Source organism: Stenella coeruleoalba, assembly GCF_951394435.1.
Source record: "Stenella coeruleoalba genome assembly, chromosome: 19".
NCBI classification, from domain to species: domain Eukaryota; kingdom Metazoa; phylum Chordata; class Mammalia; order Artiodactyla; family Delphinidae; genus Stenella; species Stenella coeruleoalba.
The window spans coordinates 6845201-6872135 of NC_137165.1; the positions used below are offsets into that span (position 1 = coordinate 6845201).

A 26935-nucleotide genomic window follows, 5' to 3' on the forward strand; every position below is an offset into this window, starting at 1 on the left:
ACCACCCTCCCAAACCTCGACAGAGGCAGGAACAAAAAAGCCAGACGTCGAGGTGCAAGGCCACCCTCAGATCCTAGAGTGCATGGGCGGGACCTCACACCCAGACCATCCTCCTGGGCATCCCACATCAGACCTCAGCATCTGTGGGCCCATCCCTCCCAGCTGCAGGTGTGGCAGGCAACCAGGGCAGGTGTCAGGAAAACAAGTCGCAGCATGCGGGCTGGGCAGGCTCCATGTCGGAAAGGGGAAACGAGGCTGGCATATATAAACATGGTAGGGCAGACGTGTGCCACGGGGACCATACCCCCAGGTAAAAGCAGACATTATCACCTGGCTATCTTTCCACTTTGTAACCAGGCAGGGCCTGGGCGCCGGCTGCGTGATGTGAAGAGCGAGGTGAGTGGCACTGTCTAGGTGGAGTGTGACCTTTGAAGAACTTCCCTTACTAGAAGCACTGTGGGCGGTGACAGACAGGTGCCCTGGTGACAGCAGCAGAAGATTCAGAAACACTCTGGCCTCTGCTTTATCAGCTCAGGCACTAGGCACCACTCACCTTATCAGAGGGATGGGGTCACCAACCGAATGTCTTGTTGCGGGGAGGACAGCCACTTGCAGTGACAGCTGGGTGAGGCATTGTGGGGACTCCAGTGGGGAGAGAGCAAGACCCTCCACAACTCAGGAATTCCAAATACAAACCCACGCTTGGGGTCTTTCTCAGGAATCGTGTTATTTCTATCACTTGTGTTTCGCAACCTGCCCCTGTTCTCCCACCAGACGACCCTTCCCTCTGGGCCCACCTCCTGGCTGTGAGACATGTGCCCGCTCTCCCCTGCTTTTGGTCCTTGCAATTCCCAGAATAGTCCAGCTCCTATCAGGGAGGAGAAGGTTGGGAAGGGACAGATAACTCCAGACCCAAGCCCAGTGGGGCTTCTTATGATATCAGGGTTGCCAGATACATTACAAAAGGATGCCAGTTACCTTTGAATTTCTCATAAACAACAAATACATTTTGGTATAAGGATGTCCTGGGCAATATTTGGAACAGTCTTATAAGAAAAACCATTTGTTGCTTATCTGAAACGCAAATTTAACTGGGCATCTTGTCATTTTATTGGCTAAATCTGGCAACCTATTAATATTGATGGTAGTGAAGGGGAAGGGCAGGCTCCATCCTTGAGCAAGCAGAGTGCAGTATAAAGACCAGGATTTGGGGTCAGGCAGCTCTGAGCCTCAATTTCCTCATCTGTAAAATGGGAATGATAATAAGAGTACCATCGTAGTAGAGCTATTAAAAGAGATGCTCCAGGTGAAGAAGGTGGCAGGTACCACGCATTTTGTGCCCCACTGGGGTGATGGTGGTAGTGGCTTTGTGGCCTATGTCACAGGCCTCCTGCTGCTCTGCTGGCTGCAGCTCAGGGCCCCCGGCTTCAGCCCCCACATCCTCAGCAGCTCCACCCATCAGGGCCGGCCTAACCCCTCACCCAAAGCAGCCACCCCTGCAATTCTGTGCATGGCCAGTGCCCCCATTTCAAATATGCTCTCCATTCACTGTTCGTCCAGTTTAAAAAAAAAAAACAAAACCAAAACCTCAAAACCATCCCAAAGGGGAGCAGGACAGACTCGAACCCAGGCTCTGGAGCCAGACAGGCTCCAAAACTCCCCTTTCTAACCTGGTTCACTACTCGTCTGCTGAGTAACGTTGGGCAAGTCATTTAACCTCTCTGATCCTGTTTCCTCACCTGCAAAATGAGGTAATAACTGTCCCATCCTCAGTGACTTGTCAGGAGGGTTAAAGGACACAATGCAGATAAAGCACTCAGCCTGGTTCCCAGCCCACAAGAAGAGTCCGAGAAATGACAGTTATTGTTACCGTATGAAAAGCGTCGACGCCCCCCTAACGCACTGTGTGCTGCTTCTCCTTTGGAGAAGCTGCTTGGGGAACCTTGAAGACTTCACGAAGGCCAGCCAGTGGAGGGCAACCAGACTTGGTGAGGTGTCCATCCATCAGAGAGCACGGAGGGAGGGGAAGGGGATGGGGAACAGGTCAGAGGGTCTCCTCACACCTGCCTCTCCTGCCCCCTCATTAGCCAGTCCCATCTGACCACCCCGGCTCTAAGAACACAGGTCATACTTGACAGTTGTATGGAGAGGAACAGCAATGGCGACCTGACGCTGCCGTGCCGAACCTTCCTGCCACAGCTCCCCTATTTGATGAATCATTTCACAAATGTCTGGCAAGTCCTAAGCCCCAGCCAGGCGCTGAGCTACCTGCTGGAGCGCATAGGAAGCTGAGGATGCCCCAGGCCCGGCCCTGCAACTACTGCCCCATTAAGTGGTTCATTTCAGACACTCGAGAATCTACCGGAGGGAAAAGTGTTTGCTCCTTATTCTCCTGGACACTCACTGTTGCTTGCCAGCTGTCATGGTCCACACACCCCACCCAACCAGCTGTTGGCGGATGAATATATGAGTGCGTGAGAAACAGCCAGAAAGTTCCTGCTGTTCTCTCCCCTCTCATCTGAGACATCACTTTACCTTGTTTGTCAGAGACACCACTGAGCGGGCAAATGGGGACGCCTGGAGCTCCTCTTTGGAGAGGGACGTCGTCTTCTTAGTTGTGTCTGCAGCTCCGCATCTAGCAGAGGGTAGACACGGGGGCTGCTCGGAGTGTGTTTGCTGCAGTGTTGGGGAGAGCTGTGAGCCGAGTGCTGTGTAGCAACCTGGGGAACACAAGGTCAAAGGGCAAACACTCAGTGGATATCTGCAGACAGGGTTTTCGAATACCTGGCCAATTACAAACACACGACAGATAAGGAGACCAGCTCTAACAAGATCAAGAGACGGTCCCTTCTGTACACACTTGTTTGGCCAACCAAACCCAGTCTTTGCTCTGCCCAGGGCCTCCTGGCTCCCTGAAAGTCTGTTTTCCTTCAAGGGATGGTATCTTTCCAGAGACAAGGTGAAAATGGTGAAATTCTTGTTCTCTCTCTCTCCTCTCTCTCTCTGTCTCCCTCCATCTCCATCTCCATCTCTCACATCCATCCCCATCTTCATCTCCACCTGCATGCTCATCTCCATCTCCACCTCCATCTCCATCTTCATCTCCACCGCCACTTCCATCTTCATCTCCACCTCCAACTTCATCTCCCTCTCTACCTCTCATCTTCACCTCCACCTCAATCTCTCATATCCATCTCCATCTCCACGTCTTCCTCCATCTCCATCTTCTGTCCCCAAATCCCAATTTCTCAAAGAAGCACCTTCTCTTTCTTTCAGGATCTCCTCTTCCTCAGAATCAGCACATGGCGTTTCCCATAAGGGCCAGGTGACTCTCTCACCTCACAGATTTCCCTTTAACATCTCTGCCCTATTCTGGGGTCATTCTGCCCCTGCCCATGCCCCTACTTTCCTTTTCCGGGGTAATGTGTTTCCTGCCCTCACCTCTACCCTGGATCCCCAAGTTCCATCATATGACTTCAACCATTATCAACATTCTGCTATTCTTGGTTTAACTATACTTTCGCCTGCTCCCCAGCCTGACCCCCTTTATTATTATTATTATGATTTTTACAGTTCTTTTTTTGCAGGGTATAATTTACACACATCACAATGCACAAATCTTAGTGTACTATATTGAAAAATGGGTCCCCCATGTAACCCCACCGATATCAAGAGATAGAACATTTCCATCGACCCCAGAAGGTCCCAGTTGGTTCCTCCCCACCCCTACAACCACTGTTTTGAGATGTGTCACCTTAGCTTAGTTCCTAGAAGGTTCTAGAATGTCATATAAATGGAAACATACACTATATGTACTCATCTATATCTGACTTCCTTCACCCATCATGTCCATGAGACTCATCCATGCTGTGTGTGCATCAGAAGTCTGTTCCTTTTTATTGTTTAGTAGTATTCCATTGTGTGAATATACCTTTTCTCCTGCTCATGGACATTGGGTTGTTTTGTGGTTTGGGCTATTATGAACAAAGCTGCTATGAATATTCTTAAACAAGTCTTTGGTGGACATAGGTTTTCATTTATCTTGGACAAAGAAATATCTAGGAGTGGGATTGCTGGTTCAAAGGGAAGGCGTATGTTTCACTTTGTAAGAAACTACCGGACCTTGCTCCAAAGCGGCTGTACCATATTACGTTCCTACCAGCAGTACACAAGAGCTCCAGTTGTTCCCCACTCTCACCAACATTTGCATTGTGAGATGTTTAAATTTTAGCCATTCTGGTGAGTGTGTGGTTGTATCTCCTTGTGGTTTTAGTTTGTATTTCCTGTCGAATGTCAATCTCAAGCCCTTTTGCATGGGTTTCTTCTTCATCTATTTGTCTTCCTTTGTAAAGGGTCCGTCCAAATCATTTGCCCATTTTTAAAATTGGGCTGTTTGTGTTACTAATCTCATGTATTTCAGATGCAAATCTTTTGACAAATATGTATTTTGCTAAAATTTTCTCCCAGTCTATAGCTTGCCTATTCATTTTCTTCCCAGTAGCTTTTAATGAGGCAGGAGTTTTAAATTATTATGAAATCTAATTTATTGATTTTCTTTTTCTTCCTCGGTTATTGCCTTCTCTGTCCTAAGAAATTTTGCCAACCTCCAGGTCACAAAGATATTCTCCTATATTTTGTCCTAAAACTTTATGGTTTTAGCTTTTATGTTCAGGTTATGTCCATGATCCATCTCGAATTCATTTTTTGTTGATGGTATGAGGTGAAGACAAGTTTCATTTTTTTCCATATAAACATTCAGTTATTCCAGCACCATCCGTTGAAATGACTTTCTTTTCCCCATGCAACCGTTTTGGTGTATTTGTCAAAAAGCAGTTGTCCTCAGTTACTGTTTGGCCTGTGGGGCTGGTTACTAGGGAAGGCATTCTGACTTCCTGGAAGTCTTACTTACAGATTGTAGTCTGGCTCCCTGTGCCAGTTATTGTAGATAACGGGGTGGCTTCCTGGGCTGGTTGCTGCAGGTTGTGGGTCAGAGTTCTGTTCTTATACATGTCTGGTCACCGTCCATCAGTATATTCAGCGTCTCATTTATTACAAACATTTGCAAACATACGTAAAAGTAGAGATCATAATATAATGAACTTCCATGTATCCGTCACCCGGATTTTATAACCTTTAACATTTTGTCATATTTGAGTTGGAGTTTGATGCTTCCATGTGAATCATGGCATCATGACAATTCGTCTCTGTAGGTGGTTTCAAGATTATCTCCATATCTATAAAGACGCTTTCTTCTGTGTCCGCAATATCGTCATCATAATACAAATTTTAAATCCTTAGCGTCGTCTAATATCCAATCCAGATTCAAACTTCCCTAAAATTATCTCGAAATGTACAATTGGTTTCTTCTAGTCAGAATCCAAATAATGAACATATTGCATTTAGTTATATTTTAAAATTTCCTCCAGCGGTCATATCACGGCGTACAGCTCAAAAGGTACACACCCATGTAATTGGCTGTAGCCAGATCGAGAGTCAGAGCACGATGGTACCCCAAAGGTCTCCATCATGTCCCCCTTCCAGCCACCATCCCCACTGAAGGTAACCACTGTCCTAACCTCTAATGGCATAGATGGTCTTACATGTTTTTGAACTTTCTGTAAATGGAAGAGGTGTCTGGCCTCTCTTGCTCAGCGTCAATGTTTGGGGTCCTGCATGGACAGGCGTGTGGTTCATTCTTTACTCCTCATGCTGTGTAGCCCCAGACCAGTGCCCCCTCACCACACCAGCCTGTGGCCTGTCTGTCGCTAGTTCTGTGCTACAAATACGTCTCTACCCAGTACCTCTGCTTCCTGACACCCCAGACGCGGCCTCCAGAGCGGGGGAGAAGGACCCAATCTCCCTTCTCAAGTTGCTGCCCTGGGGGCTGAGCCGACAGGCAAATCTGCGTTTAGTCCAGGAGGCCCGAGCCTCGGGCCTTCCGCTGGCTCTTCTCAGCTCAGCCCCTCGGGCCCTCGGTCCTCGGCCACCTCTGAGGTGTGGGGACATTAACCGACAGTGAGTGTGTTCCTGTTTTAGGGTTTCCATAACAAAGTACCACAAACGTAGCCACTGAAAACAATGGAAGTTTGTTCGGTCACAAGGGAAAAAATCAAGGTGTCCTCTGAGTTGCTCCTTCCAGAGGCTCTGAGGAGAGTCCGCCCCATCCTCTCTCCCGCCATGCGCCCTTGTCCTGTAGGGGCATCACTTCACCATCGGCCTCCATCTTCACGTGGCCTCCCCGCTGTGTGTCACATTTCCTCTCCTTTCTCTACAAGGACGCAGGTTCTTGGACTTGTCTGTTTGAGGATGAGCTCGCCTGGAGATCCTTCCCTTAATTACAGCTGCGAAGACTCTTATTCCAAAGAAGGTTACTTTCTGAGGGTCTGAGTGGACAAGTCCACCCACTGCGGGAAGTGAGGGATCCTCTGAGACAGACAAACCAAACCCGCAGGAACTGAGGACCTGGAAGTGTGCTTCTTCTCACTGAACCAGCTCCCCAGGGGTTACGTGCTCCCCACCCCACAGGACTGCAGCATCAGGCCCAAGCCCTTTGAGCACCTGCTGAGTGCCGGTGGAGGGGGACTGCTGGGTAGAGGAGGCGTATAAACCAGCAGAGGCCCTGAGGCAGTCTGCAAACTAGGAGCAGAGTTTCTCCACCAGACTGACCCTGCCCCCAGGAGGCGCTTGGCAAGGTCTAGAGACATTTCTGCCTATCATGACTGGAGGGGTTTGCTACTGGCATCTGGTGGGTAGAGGCCAGGGATATTACTAAGTATCCCACAATGCTCAGAACAGCCCCTGCAGCAAAAAATTACTGGCTCCCAAACGTCAATAGTGCCACTGTTGAGAAACCCTGGTATCAGAAAAAGAAATCGGATCTTTTAGGACTTCAATAAGATGTTAAAAAACTCGTACTGCCCCTGAGATGGTGATTTTCAGGAAACCTGGGTTCTCAGAATTTGAGTTTGATTCACCAACCTATGGACCTATACAAAATAGTTTTAAAAGTCCCTCAGCCTAACTTCTTTATTGTACAGATGAGAAAACAGGGACCGAGAAAGAAAATAACTATTGCAATAATAATAGCAACCAGGGTCATGTCTTAAACTCCTGCAACATATCACACAATGAAGTGGGGTCTTGTGAAACCTGACAGTCGCCGCTGCCCTATGAGGCAGACATGCTGTTATCCTTATTCTATATATGTGACTAGGGAGTCTCAGGTGGGTTCAGACAGCGGTCCCTCTGCTGTCAGAGACCTGGATCTTTCTGTCACACCAGACCCTGCAAGTAAGCTCAGTGACGTGCTGCAACCATGAAGGAACCCAGCATGGCGTTCACCCCACAGCCAACCCCGCCTGCCCCTTGTGTTTAGAGTTGCTGCCACCTCCTGCCTGGTAGGGGCGGGGGTGGGGGGAGAAGGCACGGAGCTCAGCCTTGTTCAAGGGAGGAGAAGTGCTCTCCTCCAGTCAGTGCCCGGAAGATGAACCCCCCGACCATTCACTGTCCCAAGGACCCACCCTCTTCCTAAGTAAGGCCACTAAATGAAAGGTTCCCATTCTTTGGGATTTCGTGAGGTATTACAATTTACATAGATAGATAGATAGACAGATAGATGATAGATAGATAGATGATAGATACATGATAGATAGATAGATGATAGATGATAGATAGATGATAGATGATAGATGATAGATAGATAGATGATAGATGATAGATAGATGATAGATAGATGATAGATGATAGATAGATGATAGATAGATGATAGATAGATAGATGATAGATAGATAGATAGATGATAGATGATAGATAGATAGATAGATGATAGATAGATAAATGATAGATAGATAGATGATAGATAGATAGATAGATGATAGATAGGTGACAGATAAAGTAGATAGAAATCTACACAGGATGACTGACTTCTGATCTTGGCCAGTACGGATACCAACAAAACCAATGATCATCTTCCCTCACAGTCGTTTCATGAAATGAATATTCCAATGCCAAAATAAAAGAAGGAAGGACATAATCTCAGAGTAAAAATAGTTCTTTAAATAAATAAATGTACCATTATGAAAAACTTAACATCAGTGTTATCTCTCCATTGTAGAGTGATTCCCTATACAACTACTTGTCTCTGTCAGTCCTTACTCAGTGAGAGGTTATTCTACTGCAGGATGCAGCCCTAAAGTGAACAACTCAGGCCTTGTCATGGCGGAAGGACCCTCAGGGATCATTCTGACCAGCTCGGTCTAGTACAATGAGCTTTGAGTCCAAAAACCTTGGCCTGGATCCCAACACAGCCACCTACGAAGTTGGGGGGAGGCTTGGGCCACAATCCTAAATCTCACTGGGCCTCAGCCTCTGCCCTCCTAAGAGGGGAATAAACATGCGACCTCCTGGCAGGGCCAAAGAGCATGCGCTAGGCGCGGCCAGCAAGGCGCAGTTGGCCGCACCTCTCACTCGGCATCCAGGAAGCCGTCCTCCCTGCATCTGCCGTGGCTGCCTCGCACCCCAGTGGCAGCTCTCCCGGGAGCTGGTCCTTCCCCACCCAGCCCGGTGACCCTCGGGCACAACTAGACTCGTGCCTTCCCGTTAATACTCCTCCAACACAACACCCCGAACATCTGAAGGCAGCAGGTGCTTCTGCCCTGGGATTTGCTGCCAAGTGGGGAAAGGGCCACCTGGAGAGACCATCCTACCAAAGACGTCAAAACCCCACAGGAGAAACCAGGTTGCAGTAACCAACGCCAGCTCCCCGGCTAGGATTTCACCACACGCCTCGTAAGCCCTGCTCTCCCCACCGAGCCCACAGGCGAAAAGGAGAGATCACTTTAAGAGTGTTGACGTCACTTACGCAAATACTCCTCGGGACCCACAGGGCAGCAGCGGGACACCTGTGAGCCCCTACTTATAAAAGCCCGTCGTCGTATTTTCCAAAGTCTTCGGAAGCAGAGATCCCGATATCCTCTCTCTAGAGGAGCACACACGAATGTGAATATCCACATTCTGAAGGCGTGGCGATTCTACAATTCCTATTCCCCCTGGGATGCAGGGAAGGGGTCTTGTTCGGCAAAGTGGGAGCACTGGCCCAGTGGTCCGGGCCTGAGCTGCTGTGAGGGGTGAGTTGAGGAAATTACTTGGAACTGAGCATTGCAGGAAGTGTGGAAGGAGAATGTGCTCACTACAGGACCCTTCCACATTTAGAGGTGTCTTGATAGAGGGGAAGCAGCAGGTTCGAGTGCTGGGCTTGGGAGCCACCAGCTTCACACACCATCTCCTTTATCCTGATACCCTGGTTTCCGAATGCAACCCCTCCCACCTCTCACCCCGTCTGGAACCCACTGTGACTGGGATTGAGTAGCCCACCTTCCCAGGAAACTTGCTGCTGTGGAAAGAAACCCCTCCCATCCCGCTCCCAAAGAGGGACAGTAGTAAATGCTGTTTGAGCGGGGCCTGAGCTGGCCAGACCGCAAAGAAGAGGAAGAACCTGGGGCCCCGGGAGGAGGGACTGGAGGGGAAGCCAAGGACCAAGGCCGTAACTCACTCAAGACCACACAGCAAGAAAGCGGCTGGGTCTGAAAATAAGATGCCGCTTCATAAACTGTAGCTTTTGCCCGTTTTCTTAAAGGCCACCACTGTTCCCTGCTTTAAATAACAAGAGCGGTTGCTCAGAGTGATATAATATTTATCTCTCACAAGGAAAAAGAATACCACCTTGAGTGGCTTCTTATTTATGTGGATCTCATCTGCTTCTCTTTTAGCTTCAGCACAAAAACCCTGCACTGCCCTCCACTAAGAGCCAGGCTGGAGACAGATGCTGAGAACAGCAAGGCTGTACAAGGATTCCCCCGGCCTCGTCCTTGCTTCTAACCAGTGCTGGTACCAGGTGCCCGGTCCCGGGAGCCGTGACCATGGAGGCTCTCCCCAAGGACGTGGAGGTCAACGAGAAGTCTCCAGAATCCAAGGACCTGCTGCCCAGCCAGACCGCCAGCTCCTTGTGCATCAGCTCCAGAAGTGAGTCTGTCTGGACCACCACCCCCCGGAGTAACTGGGAAATCTACCGCAAGCCCATCATCATCATGTCCGTGGGCGGTGCAATCCTCCTGTTCGGTGTGGTCATCACCTGCTTGGCCTACACCCTGAACCTGGGTGACAAGAGCCTCAAGGTCCTTAAGATGATAGGGCCCGCCTTCCTGTCTCTGGGACTCATGATGCTGGTATGCGGGCTGGTGTGGGTGCCCATCATCAAAAAGAAACAGAAGCAGAGACAGAAGTCAGTTTTCTTCCAGAGCCTCAAGTCCTTCTTCCTGAATCGCTGATGACGGTCTCGCCCTCTGTCCTCCCCACCACCCTGCCACCTCGACCAGGAGAAGATGTGATAACCAACATCCAACATCCCCGGCCCCTTGAGAGGTGGAGTCTTCCGTAAAACTGATGCAGGCAAACCCTCTCCTGGGCCCCGTGGAAAAGAGCGAGCTCGGGGCTGCGCCCTCCATGCAGCTGGGAGGTACCGCGGGATGATCTCATTTAGTCTCTCTGTTATCACTGACGTTCCCTCAGATCCTGGCCGTGGCCATCGCCTTTCATGGCTCTCATCCCAGCCTGTGCAGCCAGGTGTCACTCATCTAACGCTCTCTGCCAAGTGCTGTGCATGTTGGGAAATTCCTTGAGGTGGGCCATGCCCCAAGAAGAACCTCCTGTTTACATATCTGAGTGCCTGAACTGGATTCTGCATTTGCTTCCTTCTAGAACCCAAGCTGACCAACGGAGGTCCTTCGCAGAGGGAAGGGAAGTTCTGACCATTGGGTCTGCCCACCCCAGATCTCTCTGTGGGCAAGATGCTGGCTTGCATTTCAAGAGATCGGACAAGTCACAAGTATCAAACATTCCAAAGAGTGAGCAGTGAAAGGTGGCCGGGGAAGGACTTTCCAGGACGGCACATTTCCCCTAGAAATGGCCCTGGGAGTCAGCCAGTGAAGAAATTTAACCCTTAGTTGTATAGAATTTATACCAGAGGCAGTGAGGTGCGCTAGCAGGTGTCACAGACTCCCCTGACCTTCTAACTCCTTCTCCGTGACTACTCTTCCCTCTGAACTTGACACTTAGCCAAGGACAAGCGTGTGTTGCCCTAACTCTCTCTTTCCCCCACCCCATGACTCTAGAACAGCCAGGTGGAGAAGGACGCTGTAAGATTTTTCTCTCCTTCTCCCCCGTCAAGAATCAAAACCAAGAAGCTTGAATTCCACATCTGAGTGTCTGTAGATTTCCAGCGATGGAATTTTCTTTAGAAAATCCCAACTTCTGCTCTCCCTGCCCCCACTCACCAACATGCGTTTAAACCTTCAGTGAGGGCCCTGCTCTGGGCCAGGCCCCGGGGTGAGAGCAAGACAGATGGTCCCTGGGCTCATCTTCTGTATAAAGTGAGAGACAGCCAGAGCACCAGGCGGCCAGAACACCCCGGGATGAGTACTTTCTGAGGAAACGAGGATGGGGGCAGGAACGCGGAGGGGACATCTGCCCCAGCCCTGGGAGAGGACAGAGTGCGTGCTGGAGGCTGTGCCATCCACACAGAACCAAAGGGAAGAGGAGAGCTGGCGACGAGGGCAAAGAAAGGCACTCTAGGCGGGAATGGTGTGTGCAGAGCTGGGGTGGGAGGGGAGCGGGATACAGTTAGGAAACAGCATGGCAAGCTCCCTAACCTCCCGAATGGTCACCTGAGCCCCTGTCTCGGCCTGCCTCCCCCTGCTTCCCCAAGTGCCTTAGTGCGGCTTCTCAGGGCTCATCAAGGGGCCTCCTGGGTCTGTGGCAAAGACTATAGACCTCCTGGGTCTGTGGGAGATTCCAGGGGCCCACCACACAGAGAGCACCCGTATGGTTAAGTGCTCCCCAAATCTGGGGTTTCCTGCGGCATCCAGAGGCCCTTAGGTGACAGACCAGGAGGGTACCTGCAAGAAAGCCACGCTGCCCTAGGTCTGAGGCCCAGCGGACAGCATCTGATAATGAGGGGAAGGTTTCCTCAGCCTTCTGCCCATGAGCCCATCCCATCACTATGTCACCATGACAACCTTTCTCTCTTTCCCCCCTTCTCCCCCCCCCACCCCGCCATCTCTCTTTCTCTCTCTCTCTCCATCAGGCCTCCATGTATCTCCATCCTTCATGGTGGTTCCATATGCAAAGTCAGAACCCCACCTGTTCCCTCTGCATGATGGGAAACTCCATGGAGGCAGCTACCCGTGACATGGGGACACCCCCCTGCCCCACCCACCTAAGGAGCCAGAGTTTGGGGAGCTTCACCCAGAATGACCGTGTCTCTCATTCAGACAGCGTGGCCAGGTCGTCTAGCCCACCTGTCCCCTGCACACAGGCAGTCAGGACCAATCATGGGGGACGTTGCAAGTACTGTGTCACTAATTGTGGTCCCAGTGCCTCAAGTGACCGGGCTTACAGAGGGTTTCCATTTCTCCGACGTGAACGCAGATTCCACATCAGCCCTAAAATGTCACTCTCACATTCCCTGATGCTTTCTTACATGGGAGCAAATGGGGAGGACGCCCAGCTGGCTCACTGGGAATCCACACTTCCAGGGTGTCATTTCCTCTCCCCACAAGCTTATCGAGTAGGCGCAGCTGAGGGAGGAGGGCCCAGGCTGATGCTGTACCACGCGTGTCCTGGCGGAGGGCAGTTTGGGGACGACACGACTCTAGAAAGTGTCCCAGGCCTGGACTCACCTTGGAGTCTCCAGCAATCTGGCCCACATTCCCCATTCCTCAACCTAGTGCTCAGCAGGAAAAATGAGGACAAATCCCCAAAGCATCATTCACCCCCACCGGGATCCCTTATATGAATGCGGACCAAGGAACACGCCACGGTCACACTGAGGGGCTTCTGCCAAAGACCATCGCCACACAGAAGCCCTAGGAATGGCTGTGCCCAGATCAGATGCCACGTTTCTGGAAAACAGCATCGCCACCACGACTCCTCCCATGCCGTGGATGGGAGGTCAGGACCAGCATCGTGCGTTCGGCTACTGGATTGTATTATCCCACCCATGGCTGTTCTGTTTGGAAGGGTTCCATTTAATCTGAGTGCTAAAAGAACTGCTGGGATGTTGAATTGTATCCTGTCTGACAGTGTCTGCTGTGTTTTCATTCTGTTTCATCAGGAATTCCAGGCTCTACCACTGAGTCATTCCTCTAAAATGCCTCCCAGCCCCAGCCCCATCACCATGCGCCCTTCCTCGAAACGTGCTGTCTGGGAGAAAGGGTTTCCCAGACATGTGTGGGTTGCATGCCTGGTCCCTTGGGTGCCTCACAGGAGCCGAAGGCCCCACTCTGAGATGCTGACGGGGCACACAGAGCAGGAGCTCCTGACTCTTTCGCTCCCTACAAGCTCAGCACTGGGAGATGGAAAAAGAACCTTCCTGGATGAATCAGTGGTCCAGGGTGAGGCAGGCAGGTACCCCAGGGTCAGCCTGCCAATGTGCCCAGGAACCCCAGAGAACAAGCCCAAGAAGGGATGGCAGCCCAGCCCCCAGGACCTCCATGGCCCGCCCCTTCCTTCTAAGCCCTTCTTCCTTCCCCTGGCCCAGCGTCTTCTGCTCCTCTAGGTCTGTAATCCCGACCCTCTCCGACTTGGCTCCCACCAGACTCCCCGTGTCCTTGACTTTCTGCTTGCTCTATCCTCAGAGAAAAAGAAAGCATCGCTCTGGATCTGGACAAGCCAGCTGCATTTCAGTCCTCCTCAGATTCCTGCAGCATTGCAGAGTCACGACACCCCGCTCCCTCCTGTCCCCCACACCCATCACTTCGTCACCATCTCCAGCCCTTAGAGATCAGAGGTCCCCGGAAAACTAAAACTCAGAGCCCCAAATGTGTCTGATACTAAATGGTGCAAGGGAATCGCCTGGGCATGTGCCCGGTGAAGCTTCTGGGCAACGCCAACCTGATGCCTTAACTCACTCAATCCTTTCCAAAAGCCTGCTGGAGGCACTGTTGTTATCATCCTCCCCGTTTTACAGATGAAATAAGTGAGACACGGGGACACCGAGCTAGGACATCAAGCCACGATGAAAATCCAGGTGAGCTGGCTCCAGGGGCCACACACATGACCCCCACCCGATTCACTCTTCGGAGGTGCTGAGGGGCAGCAGAAGGCACCAGGGTCGCCGTGCTGGGCTCCGGGCTGCAAGGTGGGGACAGCAGGAGTGGAGCTTGGGTCAGTAGACAGGCCAGGGGTGGGAGCACAAAACAAGTACGGACCCAGAATGCCAGTGGGGAAAGCGGCCAGGAGCCAGGAAGGCAGGCAGGAAAGAAGCCGGCATTCCGAGCCCCTCCTAGGTGCCTGGCCTTCGCATAGTGAGCGTTCAGAGGCAGGAGTAGGGGTCTCGCCCGGCACAGGGTAGCTTTGTCGGAGCAGGTGGCCTTGGTAGAGTGAGCCTTCAGCCCACAGGCCAGGCTCCTCTGCTGACCAGCAGGAGGATTTGGAACCAGCTGCCACTGGACTGAACTGACCTTGAGAATGAAGCGTAGCCAAGGATAGCAAAGCAGAAAGTGAGAAGACCCTGCAACACTGCTGACAGCCGGGGAGCTACCGGACTGCCCCGCACCATCTCTTACAGGACACACAAATAACATCTTATTAAGTCACTGTTTTTTAGGCCCGCCACTTGCAGCCAAATGAAGTTCTTATCTACACAAGTGACAAGTCTGGGGAAAGAGTTCTTTTCTTCTTCTAAGCCCGAACACTATTTGATGAGATCAGAACTGATATATTTAGAACAAAGACCACATCAGTGCAGTGTATTTGTCCTCCAAATCCTTCCAAAGATTCTCTACGTCTCTAAGGAGAGAGGAAAAGGAGGGGTAAAGCAAGAGCGGGATGACCACGATGATGCCAGACAGGGACCTCCCTCAGACTGGGCATCGGGGTACTGGGTGGGGAAAGAGTGGGGTTCATACAGGGCACCCGTCAGGCTCTGTGACCTGTCAGGCTGTCCCACCTACTCTAAGAGCTGAGGCAAGGGTGGGTAGGAGACGCAGGAAAGGACTGATTCCATAAAACTAGAACCACTCACGGGAGGAGACACCTGGACACTCAGTTCTCTTTCTCCCAGGTCTTAATCTCCTCATTTGTCAAAATTAAAGTAACCAAAATTCACAAACAGAGGATTCTGTATTGGTTGGGAGCACAGACTCTAGAAACAGTCCACCTGGGCTCACGTCCCATCTGGTCTTCCTAGGTCTTCGACCCTAGACAACTTATTTCCTTTCTGTGTACCTCCATCTTTGTGCGTGTGTGCATGCATGTGTGTGTGTGTCCTAATTTTTTAATTCAGGTAACACTGATTTATAACATTATATTTCTATCTCTGCATACACTACAGTGTACTTAACACAAAAAATTTAAGTTTCCGTCCATCACCATACAGTTGACCCCCTTTACCCATTTTTCTCTCCCCTTTTTCACGCCCCTTTCCCTCTGGTAACCACAACTGTGTTCTCTGTATCTACATGTTTGTTTCGCTTTGGTTTGGCTTGTTCATTTACTTTGTTTTTGTTTGCTTGTTTGCTTATGAGTTTTTTATATTCCACAGATGAGTGTAAGCATACCGTATCTGTCTTCCTCTGTCTGACTTACCTCACTCAGCATAATACCCTCAAGGTCCATCCATGTTGCTGCAAATGGCAAGACTTCATTTTTTATGGCTGAGTAGTATTCCATTGTATATGTACCACATTTTCTTTATCCATTCATCCAGTGATGGGCACTTAGGCTGTCTCCATATTTTGGTTATTGTTAATAATGCCTCGATGAACATGGGGGTGTAGATATTTTGGGGGGTTAGTGTTTTTGTCCATAACTTCTATCTTCACAACTGCAAATGGGGTTAATAAAAGTGCCTGCTTCTTCCTCAGCATCAATTGGGATAATCCACATATGGCCTTTATGCATTAAGCCCTGAATATTAGTTATTACCAATGTTAAAGAACTACACAAGGCAGTATATTCTCCTGAATGGTTTTACCTAAGGAAAGAATGCAAGTCTATACACCTAACGTGAGCTGATCGGAAAAAGAGAATTTGAGGGGGTGGGAGCTCACCATGCGCTGTGCTGTCTGGACAATGGGGGCTTGGGGCCAGCCAACAGTTTCATTCCCACCTTTTTGACTCCTGCCTCCCCTCTGCCTCACAATCAGCCCCAATCAATCATCAAAGCCTATAATTTCTATCTCTCAAGGATGGCCGTTCATCTTGAAGCCGAGGCAGCTCACTGTCCAGAAATAGTCATGCTTCCCCCTCATAGTGAGAAGTGAAGTAGCTGTCCCATCAGGTGCACATGTCACAGGACCCCTGGTGTACAGGTGTGACCACGTGACAGGCTCACAGGAGCAGAAGTGGCACGTGACCCTGCTGGGCTGGGCCTTGTAGGAAGGGGGCTTTTTCTCCCGGCTCTGTGAGGAGCCACTATGTGCCAGGAGCCTGGGCCTGAGTCACCAAGGGAAGTGGTATGGACTGAATGTTTGTGTCTCTCCAAAATTTATATGTTGAAGCCCTAACCCTCAGTGTGATGGTATTTGGAAGCAGGGCCTTTGGCGGGTAATTGGGTTCAGATGAGGTCATGAGGGTGGAGATCTCGTGATGGGATTACGAAAACAGGAAGAAACAGGAGAGCTCTCTCTCCACGCCCTCATACCCGGGAAAGGCCATATGAGTACACAGTGAGGTGATCGTCCGCAAACCAGGAAGTGAATCTGCCAGCACCTTGATCTCGGACTTCTCAGCCTCTGGAACTGTGCGAAATAAATGTCTGTTGTTTGAGCCACCCAGTCTGTGGTATTTTGTTACAGCAGCCTGAGCTGATGATGACACTAAGGAAAGCCCCGTGAAGACCAGGGACACCACGCTGGACTGGTCTATAAAGTAGAAATAAACTTCTATTTTGTTTCGCTACCAAGATGTCGGGGTTTGTCACAGCAGCTAGTATTGCCCCACTAATATACCCGCTGGAGCCAGTAATCCCGTCTTTCTGACTACTGGCAAACTCGTCTCCCCCTTCTGTCTTGTTCTCCTCTAATCCATTCCCCATCCTTCACCAGGAGGATCTTTTTCCCAAATGCAAACTCTTAGCAAGCCTCTTCCTTCCATAGTATCTCTTTGCAGAGGCTAAGCGTCTGTCAGACCCTCATCCCCACCTTGCCCCTCATCTCTGCTCTTCGCTCAGTGTAGTCCCTCTGCCTGGAAGATCCTCCCTCTGCCCCCCTCTCAGCTTGTCTGGCTTGCTCTCACTCACTCTTCTCTTTTTTCCCCACACATTTTCTCCTTCCGCCAAACTGCTCAGGAGCCTATATCACAATTGCCCAAGTCAAATCCAGCTTGGAAAGCAACCACTTATTTAGTAAGAAGTTATGTTCATGGAAAACTTGGCGGCTTTGGCATTAAACAGACCTGAGTTTGAAATCTGAGTCCACAAGCGAATTTCCATACTGTGACTTTTTGCATTTCTATCTCAGATTTCCAGTTACGTGTGAGGATGATAATTACCCCATTAGGTCCTTGTCAGGATTAAATGAGGCAATAGAGAGTGTTAATATGGCACAATCACATACTAGGTGTTCGGTGAAAGGCAGATACTGTTATTATCTTTGTCACAGGAAGAGAGAATTTCAGGCTACAAACACAATGCAGGAATTCCCAAACCCTTGATTAGACTGGATTTATGCTTGAGCTTGTCAAGCCCTACAGAGTCTTGCAGGTGGGACTGAAGTATCTGATTTCAAACAAAGAAACACAGCGTTTTGGCAACTGAGTGCAGGGCTCTCCCTGTAGCATTACTATAATTCCTATAGAACCTTGTCCCAGACTAACACACAAGTGCACATTTTCACTTAGAATCCAGGTAAGAACCTCACAAAATCCAGGTAAGAACCCCAAGTGAATAACTCTGAGAACAGTTGCCAGATACTCCACGGGCGCCCATTCACTGGGAGAGGGCAGAAGATCTGCATGTAATTGCCCTTCCTGGGGGAGAGGGCGTGTTCCCCGTCAGGGACTGTGCTGAGTAATCAGACTACAGAGCAGTACCAAGTGTGTGTGACCCACAGTCAAGGCCAGGGCAGTTGCTTTCAGGTTCAGCCCAACCAAAGAACGAAGGGAGCGAGGCCAGCTCCTGGGTGAGCAGAGACAGGCTGGAGTGGGTGTGGCTGCCACTGGAGCCTGAACTGAGGGGAGGAAGGGGGCGCTGGACCAGGGAAGGGCAAGGGATGGTTCACAAAGCCCTCTCCCATATGGCCCGTGAAAGACAACATTGTCCCATTCATCCATCCGACCAACAGCTACAGAGCAGCTCAGGAATGCTGCCCGGGCACTGGGGAGGAGGAAGTGAACAAAACAGACAGAATGTCCTGTTTCTGGAGGCTTCCCCGGTTAGAGGCAGACAGGCCATAACAAGGACATCATCACATGGACAAGATGGCGCCGAAGGGTCGTGAGGGCTATGGAGTCAAGAAACAGGGGGAGGGGGTAGTATGCTCACAGGAGGCTCCTCGGAGGAGGGACACTTGTGTTGAGACCCGAATGAAGAGAAGGAAGCAGCCATGTGAAGGCCTGGGGCAGAAGCTTCCAGCAGAGGGTGGGTGGTGGACGCGCCATGGCTCCTCTTCCCCACCCTCGATCTCTCCTCCCCACTGTGGTGTGACTTCCACACCGGTCCCATCCGGAAGGACCTGGTGGGGACACCATGCCTGGAGCCTTTTGGGGGGTGGCTTTCACCTGCCTGTCATCTGTTACTTCGGCCGCCCCTCCATCACACACAGCGTTTCTGGCATCCTCTTCCTCATGTGCCCACTCAGCCCCCCATCCCTCTGGGCTAGTCACCCCTCCCCCAACTGCCCACACCCCACCCCCAGCTTCAATCAATGTCCCCCAAATCAGCGCTGCTGAAACGCATGCCAAGCTCTGCACAACATATCCCAACCTGGATGGTCCTGGCATCTCCATCTGGATCATCCTCACCTCGCATTCAACTGGTGTCAAAAGAAATTCCTTGCGTTTTCCCACAATGCCTCCTCCAAACCTGGTCCCATGTCCCGTGTGTCAGTGATGGGTGACACCACCAACTAATCCAGAACACTAGGCTAACCTCCCTCTCCCATACCCTCTGTGTCCAGTCTATCGCCTGAACACCTTGTGGAATCCTTCTCCTTTTCTCCATCCCCAGGGTCCCTGGGTTAGGTCACCAGCCTCCCCAGTGGTCTCCCTGCCTGCAGCCTTGTCCCACTCCAATCCATCCTCCATTTATTTCAAGCAGAGCATCTTTCTAAAAGGCACTTCTGATCATGTCACCACTCGTGGCCCTGCCCCTGAGTCGTCAGCTGCTCCCATCCCATGGCAGATGGAGCTCACACTCCTCCACCAAGAACAGGCCTCCCTAGGGAGGCCCACCTCTACCCCAGCTTCTCCACATTCCTGCCACCCACCCTTCACCCCAGACCTACAAATGAGGACAACCCAGTATACCATGCCTCTGCATCTTTCCACAGGCTCCTTCTTCAGCCTGAACTACGCTGATCTCTTCTTCTGCCTAGCTGACTCCTAGCTCAAGCTCAAGCACCACCTCTTCCAGGAAGTCTTCCTTGCAGCACTCTGTGGTCACCTTCTAGCACTGGCCTTTCTGATTCTCTCTGCTTTACATTTAGTGCATCCTCTCGCTGAAGAGCTCTGTGGTATATAGTGCTGGTTAAATGAAGGAATGAATGGTGACAGTGTGTCCTCACAGCTGTCCTGTGTGCGAGTAATAAGGGTAGGTACTACTCTCATTTTACAAGTGAAGAAATTGAGAATCAGAGATACTCAGCCATTTGCCCAAGGTTATAAGCAACTGTGTAAGAGGGAAAATGGGCACAGGGAGAAATCCGCTCCAACCTCCACCCTCATCCCATCCCTATTCCTCATCCTCCCTCTCCAGGGTAAAAGCAGCAGTTCGGCTTGGTGAGGACAAAGCTCTCAGGACGTGGGAAGAGAGACTCCACAATTCCTTGTGGGTTTAGGAGAGCAGGTCCCAGAGAACTCAGTGCAAGGCCAGGTGTTCTGAGCCTTGCCCAGGGCCTGGCACAGATGCCCAGGGGAGCTGAGGATCCACCCCTGGCAGGAAGCAGCCTGATCTGCAGATGCCACTACAGGAGGGTCTGAGCAAAGGCCCTGGTGCCCTCCTGCTTCCCACTGCTCCTTGCTCCTGTTTTCCCAACTTCCTCCTTGAGGCACTGTCTGTCTGTCCTCAGACATCATCATTGGTGGACAGCCCGGCAGCTTCTCAGAGCCCACAGCACCAGTGTAGTGTGTAAGTCACAGGACTGGACACTGGGCTCTGGGCTGCGAGGGGGCAGAATTGGGCCTGAAGTTGGGTCTCTAGATCCTAATGCCAAGCACCCTCTCTGGAGGCCCAGGGCACTGAGGAGAGCCAGTTTGGACCCGGCCAAAGAGAGAAGGCCCAGCCCTTTCAAGAGACGGATGGTGCTGTCCAATATGGTAGCCACATCTGGCTACATACACTTAAACTTAATAAAATTAAATATAACTAAACATTCAGTTCCTTGGCCACACTAGCCACATTTCAGATGCTCAACAGCCAGAAGAGCCGACTTGCTACCATGTTGAAGGAACAGATTATAAAGTATTTCCATCACTGCAGAAATTTCCACTGGACAGTGCTCGTCTATAATGACACAGTTGAGAACCCAGTGGAATTCTCCAGACTGACTGTACTCCTATATTATACATATAGTATACTATATACGATACACTATATTTTATACACAGTTCCTATACTATAGTCTTCTCATTGCCTTCTTGAATTTGGAAAAATAAAATTCTTTCGCCTTTCTATTTTTTTAAATTTCAACATTTATCTTCTTAAAAATATTGATTGATTGATTGATTTGGTTGCACTGGGTCTTAGTTGCAGCTCTCAGCCTCCTTAGTTGTGGCTCGCGGGCTCCTTAGTTGTGGCTTGCAGTCTCCTTAGTTGCAGCTTGCTGGATCTTTAATTGTGTCATGCGAACTCTTAGTTGCAGCATGCACGTAGGATCTTAGTTCCCTGACCAGGGATCGAACCCCATCTCCCTGCACTGGGAGCGCAAAGTCTTACCCACTGGACCACCAGGGAAGTCCCTTGAGCATTTATCTTTATTTAGCTTTTCCTTTTCCCTACTTTCTTTGGTTCATGTTGCTTTTTTTTCTTTTTTATGGCAATTTCTTATGATACATAGCAGATTTTAAATAAAGTTTGTAAATTAAAATATTATAAAGTTTAGTCATGCGAGATGAATATGTTCTGGATTCTGCTGTACAAAACGTGTCGCCTACAAGTTAGCGAGACTGCATTGCACACGGAAACATCTGTTAAGGTGGATCTCCTGTCATGTGTTCTTAACCACAATTTGAAAAACCATTCATTTTTTTAAATTAATAATTTATCATTTTAATTAATTACAATGTTATTTGGCCCTTCTAAGTCCTTAAATAACTATGTTTTGGCTATTATATCTGAAACTCTGAACTTTCAGTGGGATTTTAAATATCCCACTATAGTGGTATTTTTTTTCAGGTCCTCTAAGCTAAGGTATTAGTCCACCTGCCAGGTTTCCTCCCAACTCCTCAGGCAGCTGCCCTCAAGGCCAGCACCTCAGATCTGTTAGTCAGGCTCTTCTCAGGGCCCCTGGAGTTGTGATTCTTGCTCCAGACTCTCCATCACTGCCTCCCCTGCTCTAATCCATCCTGCAGGTGAGAAATTCCCATGCCATTTTCCTCTGGTCAGGCTCAAGGTACTTGCTGAGCCTCTCTGGGTCCACCTGTCTGCAGCCCCAGTGGCCACGGGCTCAGGAGATCAATAAGCAGGTGCATGCAGAAGGAAGGGGAAGACAAGGCCGTTCTCCCAGAGCCCTCCAACCGCTGGGAAAATACGTCAGTGGACTTGATCTTCCAACAGCGCTCAACACAGCTGACCATTCATTTTCTTCTTGAAACACTTTCTTCCTTTGGATTCAAGACACAGCCAGCTCATGGTTTCCTGCTATCTCTGCAGGTATTCTTTTTCTCTCTCCTAGTCCATCCAAGCCACGACGTGTGGGAGAGCCTCGGGATCCGTCCCAGGTCCTCCTTTCTTACTGAGCTCTGTCTCAAGGAGTCTTGAGCAATCTCATCCCTACCACCAATTTGTCGCTGACTCACAAATTCCTGTCTCCAGCCCAGAGCGAGAGCCCCCAACCAGTGTACCAAACCCATCGTGTCCCGAACTGAATTCATAACTTCTCAACCACACCTGGCCCTCTTCCTGTCTGTCTGTCCCATCTCCGGAGGCGCCCGTAGCATCCAGCTTTACAAAACAGAAACCTGGTCTTCGACAACGACCCCTTCCTTTCCCTCATCCCCATACTGAGTCTGTCACCGCGTCCTGTCGATTTCAGTCCCTGGTTATCTCTCAAATCAATCCACTTCTTTCCATCGCCACGGTCACCAGCTTTACCTCTTCCCTGGTCTACAGCAACCATGCTTACTGCCTGCCATGTGCCCATTCTTGGTCCCTCCAGTACTCTCTGGACACAGCAGCAAGAGTCCTCTTGAGAAAACATGGGTCACACCACCTTCTGCCCAACACTCTCCGCTTCCCAGTGCTCTCAGGAGAAAGTATTAACACAGCTCTTTACTGCCTTTCCTCCTCTTGTCCCAGCCACACCGGCAGGGCCACCTGCCACCTCACAGCTTTTGCAGACTCTCCTGCTCTGCCCAGAATGCTGTCACCTCCTCTTCACCCCTCCTCACCCAGCTCGCCTGCTCGTCCTTCAGGTCTCAGCGCAAACATCACTTCCTCAGGGAAGCCTTGGCCCACGGCTTCTTTGTCTCGTTCTCATAGGATGGGATCTCTTGTCATATTGACATATTAATTTACATGACTGATTGACATCTGCCCTCCCCAAACCTCCTTCCTCTCTTCCCTGTCACCACTTGAAGCTCCCTGAAGGCAGGCACTGCATTTCTCTAGCTCACTTCTAGCTGACTTTGCACCGAAAGATGTCTCAGCAGCTCAACAGAGCTGAGCCCAGCCCCAGCGGAGCCCACGGTGGACAGGCAATTAGACGTGGAGCCTGGGGGTGGAGGCACCCAAGCAGAGGCCGGAGCGCGGCCCTGGGCCTGGCTGGAAGAGGAAGGGGGTCACGGACAGCCGAGCCCTGTGCAGCTTCACCCTGGAACCTGCAAACAGGCTTTGCAATTGACTGCTCCTGAGGCCGGCAAGGAAAATGGTGACAGAAGATTCTAGCGCCAAACCCAGCAGATATCCTGGGGCGATGCATTTGGACTTAGAGCTCTGGTGAGTCTTACTAGGTGCCCAGCACTTAATTCAGAGCTGAGGGCCAGCAGAAACAGATGGCAGAACTAAAGGGTGTGGAAAATAAACACTAGAAGCACAGCAGACCATTTCCACTGTGGGATAAGACTTCACGGTATCCTCGTGGAAGCATTTTGCTTCGGAAGGAGTCGTGGGAGCTCAGCTTCCTCAGAAATAGAGAGGAGGCAAGAGATGAAAGCTAGAAAGGGACACTGAATGGATCTGGGCAGAGTCAGAGGAGCTCTGGGGAATCACTCTCAGCTTTCCCAATATCTGGGAGTGCCTGGGAGTTATAAAATGAATCTAGTCATAAACAGTGCGTGTTGGATTACAAGAAGGCAGAGCCGTTCCCTGAAAGGGATGACCAGCCTAGCGAGGGAGATGGAAAACTCAGCAAATTACCTCCATGCATGTACCAGGTACTATAAAAGTAACCATGCAATTAAATAAGCATCTGCATCTTACTCATTAGGATGGCTGTGATCAAAAGAACAGAAAACAGCAAGGCTGGGTGAGCATGTGGAGAGATTAGGACCCTCGTGAACTGCTGGCGGGAATGGAAAATGGTGCAGTTTCTATCGAAAGCAGTATGGAGGTTTCTCAACAAGTTAAAGAGTTACTATATGATCCAGCAATTTCACCTTTAGGTACATACTGAGAAGACTTGAAGGCAGGGACTCATACAGATATCTGTACACTCATGTTCATAGCAGCATTATTCACGATAGCCAGAGGGGGAAAGCAACGCAAGTGTCCATCGACAATGGATGGATAAACCAAACATGGTCCATACATACAATGGAATATTATTGAGTCTTAAAAAGGAAGGAAATTCTGACACATGCTACAATACCGATGGAACTTTAAGACATTATACTAAGTAAAATAAGGCGGTTACAAAGAGATAAACATAATATGATCCCACTGACGTGAGGTCCCTAGAGTAATCAAATTCATAGAGACAGAAAGGAGAATGGTGGGTGCCAGAGGCTGGGGAGAGTGGAATGGGGAGTTATTGTTTCATGGGGACAGAGTTTCATTTGAAGATGATTGAGAGGTGCTGATAAGGGATGGAGGTGATGAGGCTGCACACAACAGTGTGTGTGTACTAAATGTCACTGAGCTGTACGGTTAAAAATGGTTAAAATGATAAATATGTGTTGTGTATACTTCACTACAATTAAATAACTTTTAAAAATAATTTTTAATTAAACGGGATTAAGAATGGAACTAACTTGATTCTCCAAGGATGCTGGGGAAAGAGCTGGCATGCAGATTGGGAGCCGAAAAAGAGGGAGACGTGGTATCTGTATTTAGTGCGGACCCACCAACAGACAGGTTGCAGCCACAGCTGTTACTATCTGAGTGAACGTAGGCGAGTCTCTCAACTGCTCTCAGCTCCGGAGCAGGAACAGGGCTGCTGGGAGGACAAGCTGATGCTGAATGTGGACGGATGCCACTGTATATGCAAGTGCAGCCCAAGTGCATGGAAATGTGATTCTCTGCTAAATAGGGGACAACGTCATCGACCTACTGAGACCGAAGGTGATGGGCAAGGGGGAGGGGTGATGCGGGATGCTCTTGAGGTCTGAGTAAGAGTGATGAATGGTTAGATTAGCCCTGTGGGGAATAAGATAGAAAGACCAGGGGAGAAAGCTAAAGGGTTTGCCAAGCAGCAGGAAGGGCTCCCTGAGCTGCATGTAGATGGAGTCTAGAGGCCCAGGCAGGACGCTCTGGGGAGCTCTCTCAACCCCCTCTGGTAGCCTAACAGGAAGAATGAAGATCTCTGAAAATTGTCGGATGCTCCGAAAATAAGAGTGAATGTGTTTCTGAAAATAGTGACCCTACGCTCCAGCCCAGGAAAAAGGAGGAATACATGAAGATTCACTGGAGATCACTGGTCAGCATCAATGTTTTTCCACATTCCAGCACTGTACCTCTAGGGCTACATGAAATGTTCTGGCTGGCACACAGGTTCGTGGCATAGTCACTTTAATTCTCATCCAGTCTTTCCTATGACTTCTGCGACTAACTCTCGAATGGGTACTGTAAATCTGTCCCCTCTGAAATCTGTGCGTCACAGGCCTTCATTTGAGAAAGAGAACGGGCCTCAGGTTCAGCAGCTTCAATAGACAACTGTGTCTAGTTCGGGAGTTGATGAGTCTGGTCCACTGCTTAGTTTTGTAAATAAAGTTTTATTGGAACACAATAAAACTATGACCCCTTGGCTACAATGGCAGAATTGAATCGTTGTAACAGAGACCTTATGGGCACCAAGGCTAAAATGTTTCATATCTGGCCCATTACAGAAAAAGTTTGATGACCTCTGGGATAGTTTAATTAGAAAGTTTGTTTTCAGTGTATATAGTCTTAAATACTTGCTGTCTGTTATAAGTAACATCAGTTTTCCACTGGTGGTGGCAATAATTAATTGAAGTTAAAATCCATTTAAAGAAAAAAATTAACAAAATATCATATTAGCAAATTAATATAATAACACATTAACAAATTAAAATGGCGTTCTGTAATGAAGAATAGAAGCAGACTGCAGTTGTGGCAGAATCCTGGGGGCAGCACACATATGAGGTTTGGTAAACACTGGGTTATGAGAGTAGGGACGGTGGAGAGATTTGCGAATGATGGAGGTAAAGAGCAGCTGCAGTAGAGATGAGACTGGGGACTGGAAAGTCATTTCACGAGGCTAAGGCATCCATCGGGGTGGAAATGTAGACATCAAGGATGGAAGGGGGGGCTCAGCACGGACCTAGTGGGGGGCGGTGGGACAGGGAGCTGCCATCAGGCGAAGCCAAAACGGATAAAGGGAAGAGGATGATGGTGCAGGAGAGTCGGTGGCAGGTCCCTCCCAACCTGGGGTTTTCCCTACAGAAGCATCGTGGCAGAAAGGATGTAATAAAAGACATCAGTGCCAACCACACAGTAACACTTGTCTATGTCCCAGAGCGCAGGTTCTAAGCACGTTACACCTATGAACTCACTTACTCTTCACAGTAACCCTGTGAAATAAGGCATCATTTTACAATGAGGAAATCGAGGCACAGAGAGGGCAAGTGACTTTCCCAAGTTTGCACAACTAATGCATGGCACAGGCTCATGTGGTCAGACCTGCTCAGCATCTGATCCCTGTCACTCACGAGGTGACTGAGCCTTGGTCAAATACTCAGGCCCGGAACCGTGACTCTGGGTCAGCTGAGCACCTGGCTAGCCTGTTCCTGTCTCGGTCTCAACTTGCCCTTTAGGAACCAGGTCATGGAGAGGCCGTCATACTCATGACATCACAGGGAGATGACAGATCATGATGACTTTGCCAAGGCAGTGACAAGGTCCCAACTGCCAAGAGGGGGCAGCACTGTGTGGTGGCAGCAGAAGCACAGCCCTCTCTAAGCCACAGGCGTAGCTGCAGCCCCCAGGATTCTCAGAAGTGGAGGGGCAGAGGGGCCCTAAGAGACCAGCCCTGGGAGTCACTGGCCAGGGGTCCGGGCGTCCGGCTGTGCCCTACACACCACGTTCATGGTTCAGAAAGCATAACAG

The 26935-nt window shown here is 49.9% G+C and overlaps 2 protein-coding genes across 10 annotated transcripts in view; one reads left to right on the forward strand and one right to left on the reverse strand.

Moving 5' to 3' along the window:
- Positions 1 to 26935, reverse strand: part of ADPRM (ADP-ribose/CDP-alcohol diphosphatase, manganese dependent) — a 388290-nt gene that overhangs the window by 267617 nt on the left and 93738 nt on the right. For 7 of the 9 annotated variants that reach the window (XR_013824978.1, XR_013824979.1, XR_013824980.1 and 4 more), the window contains one exon: positions 2536 to 2720. Coding sequence is in view for 4 of the 9 variants with exons in the window: in XM_079903901.1 (XP_079760027.1) it covers positions 2536 to 2720 (185 nt within the window). In the remaining 5 variants the exon portion in view is untranslated. Of the gene's footprint in view, positions 1 to 758; positions 2721 to 26935 lie in introns of those variants that run through there. The other 2 variants (XM_079903900.1, XM_079903898.1) reach the window with 1 other exon arrangement.
- Positions 9860 to 10440, forward strand: PIRT (phosphoinositide interacting regulator of transient receptor potential channels). The gene has a single exon (XM_079904973.1). It carries the CDS (start codon positions 9918 to 9920, stop codon positions 10323 to 10325), a length of 408 nt encoding a protein of 135 aa, XP_079761099.1. The 5' UTR covers positions 9860 to 9917; the 3' UTR covers positions 10326 to 10440.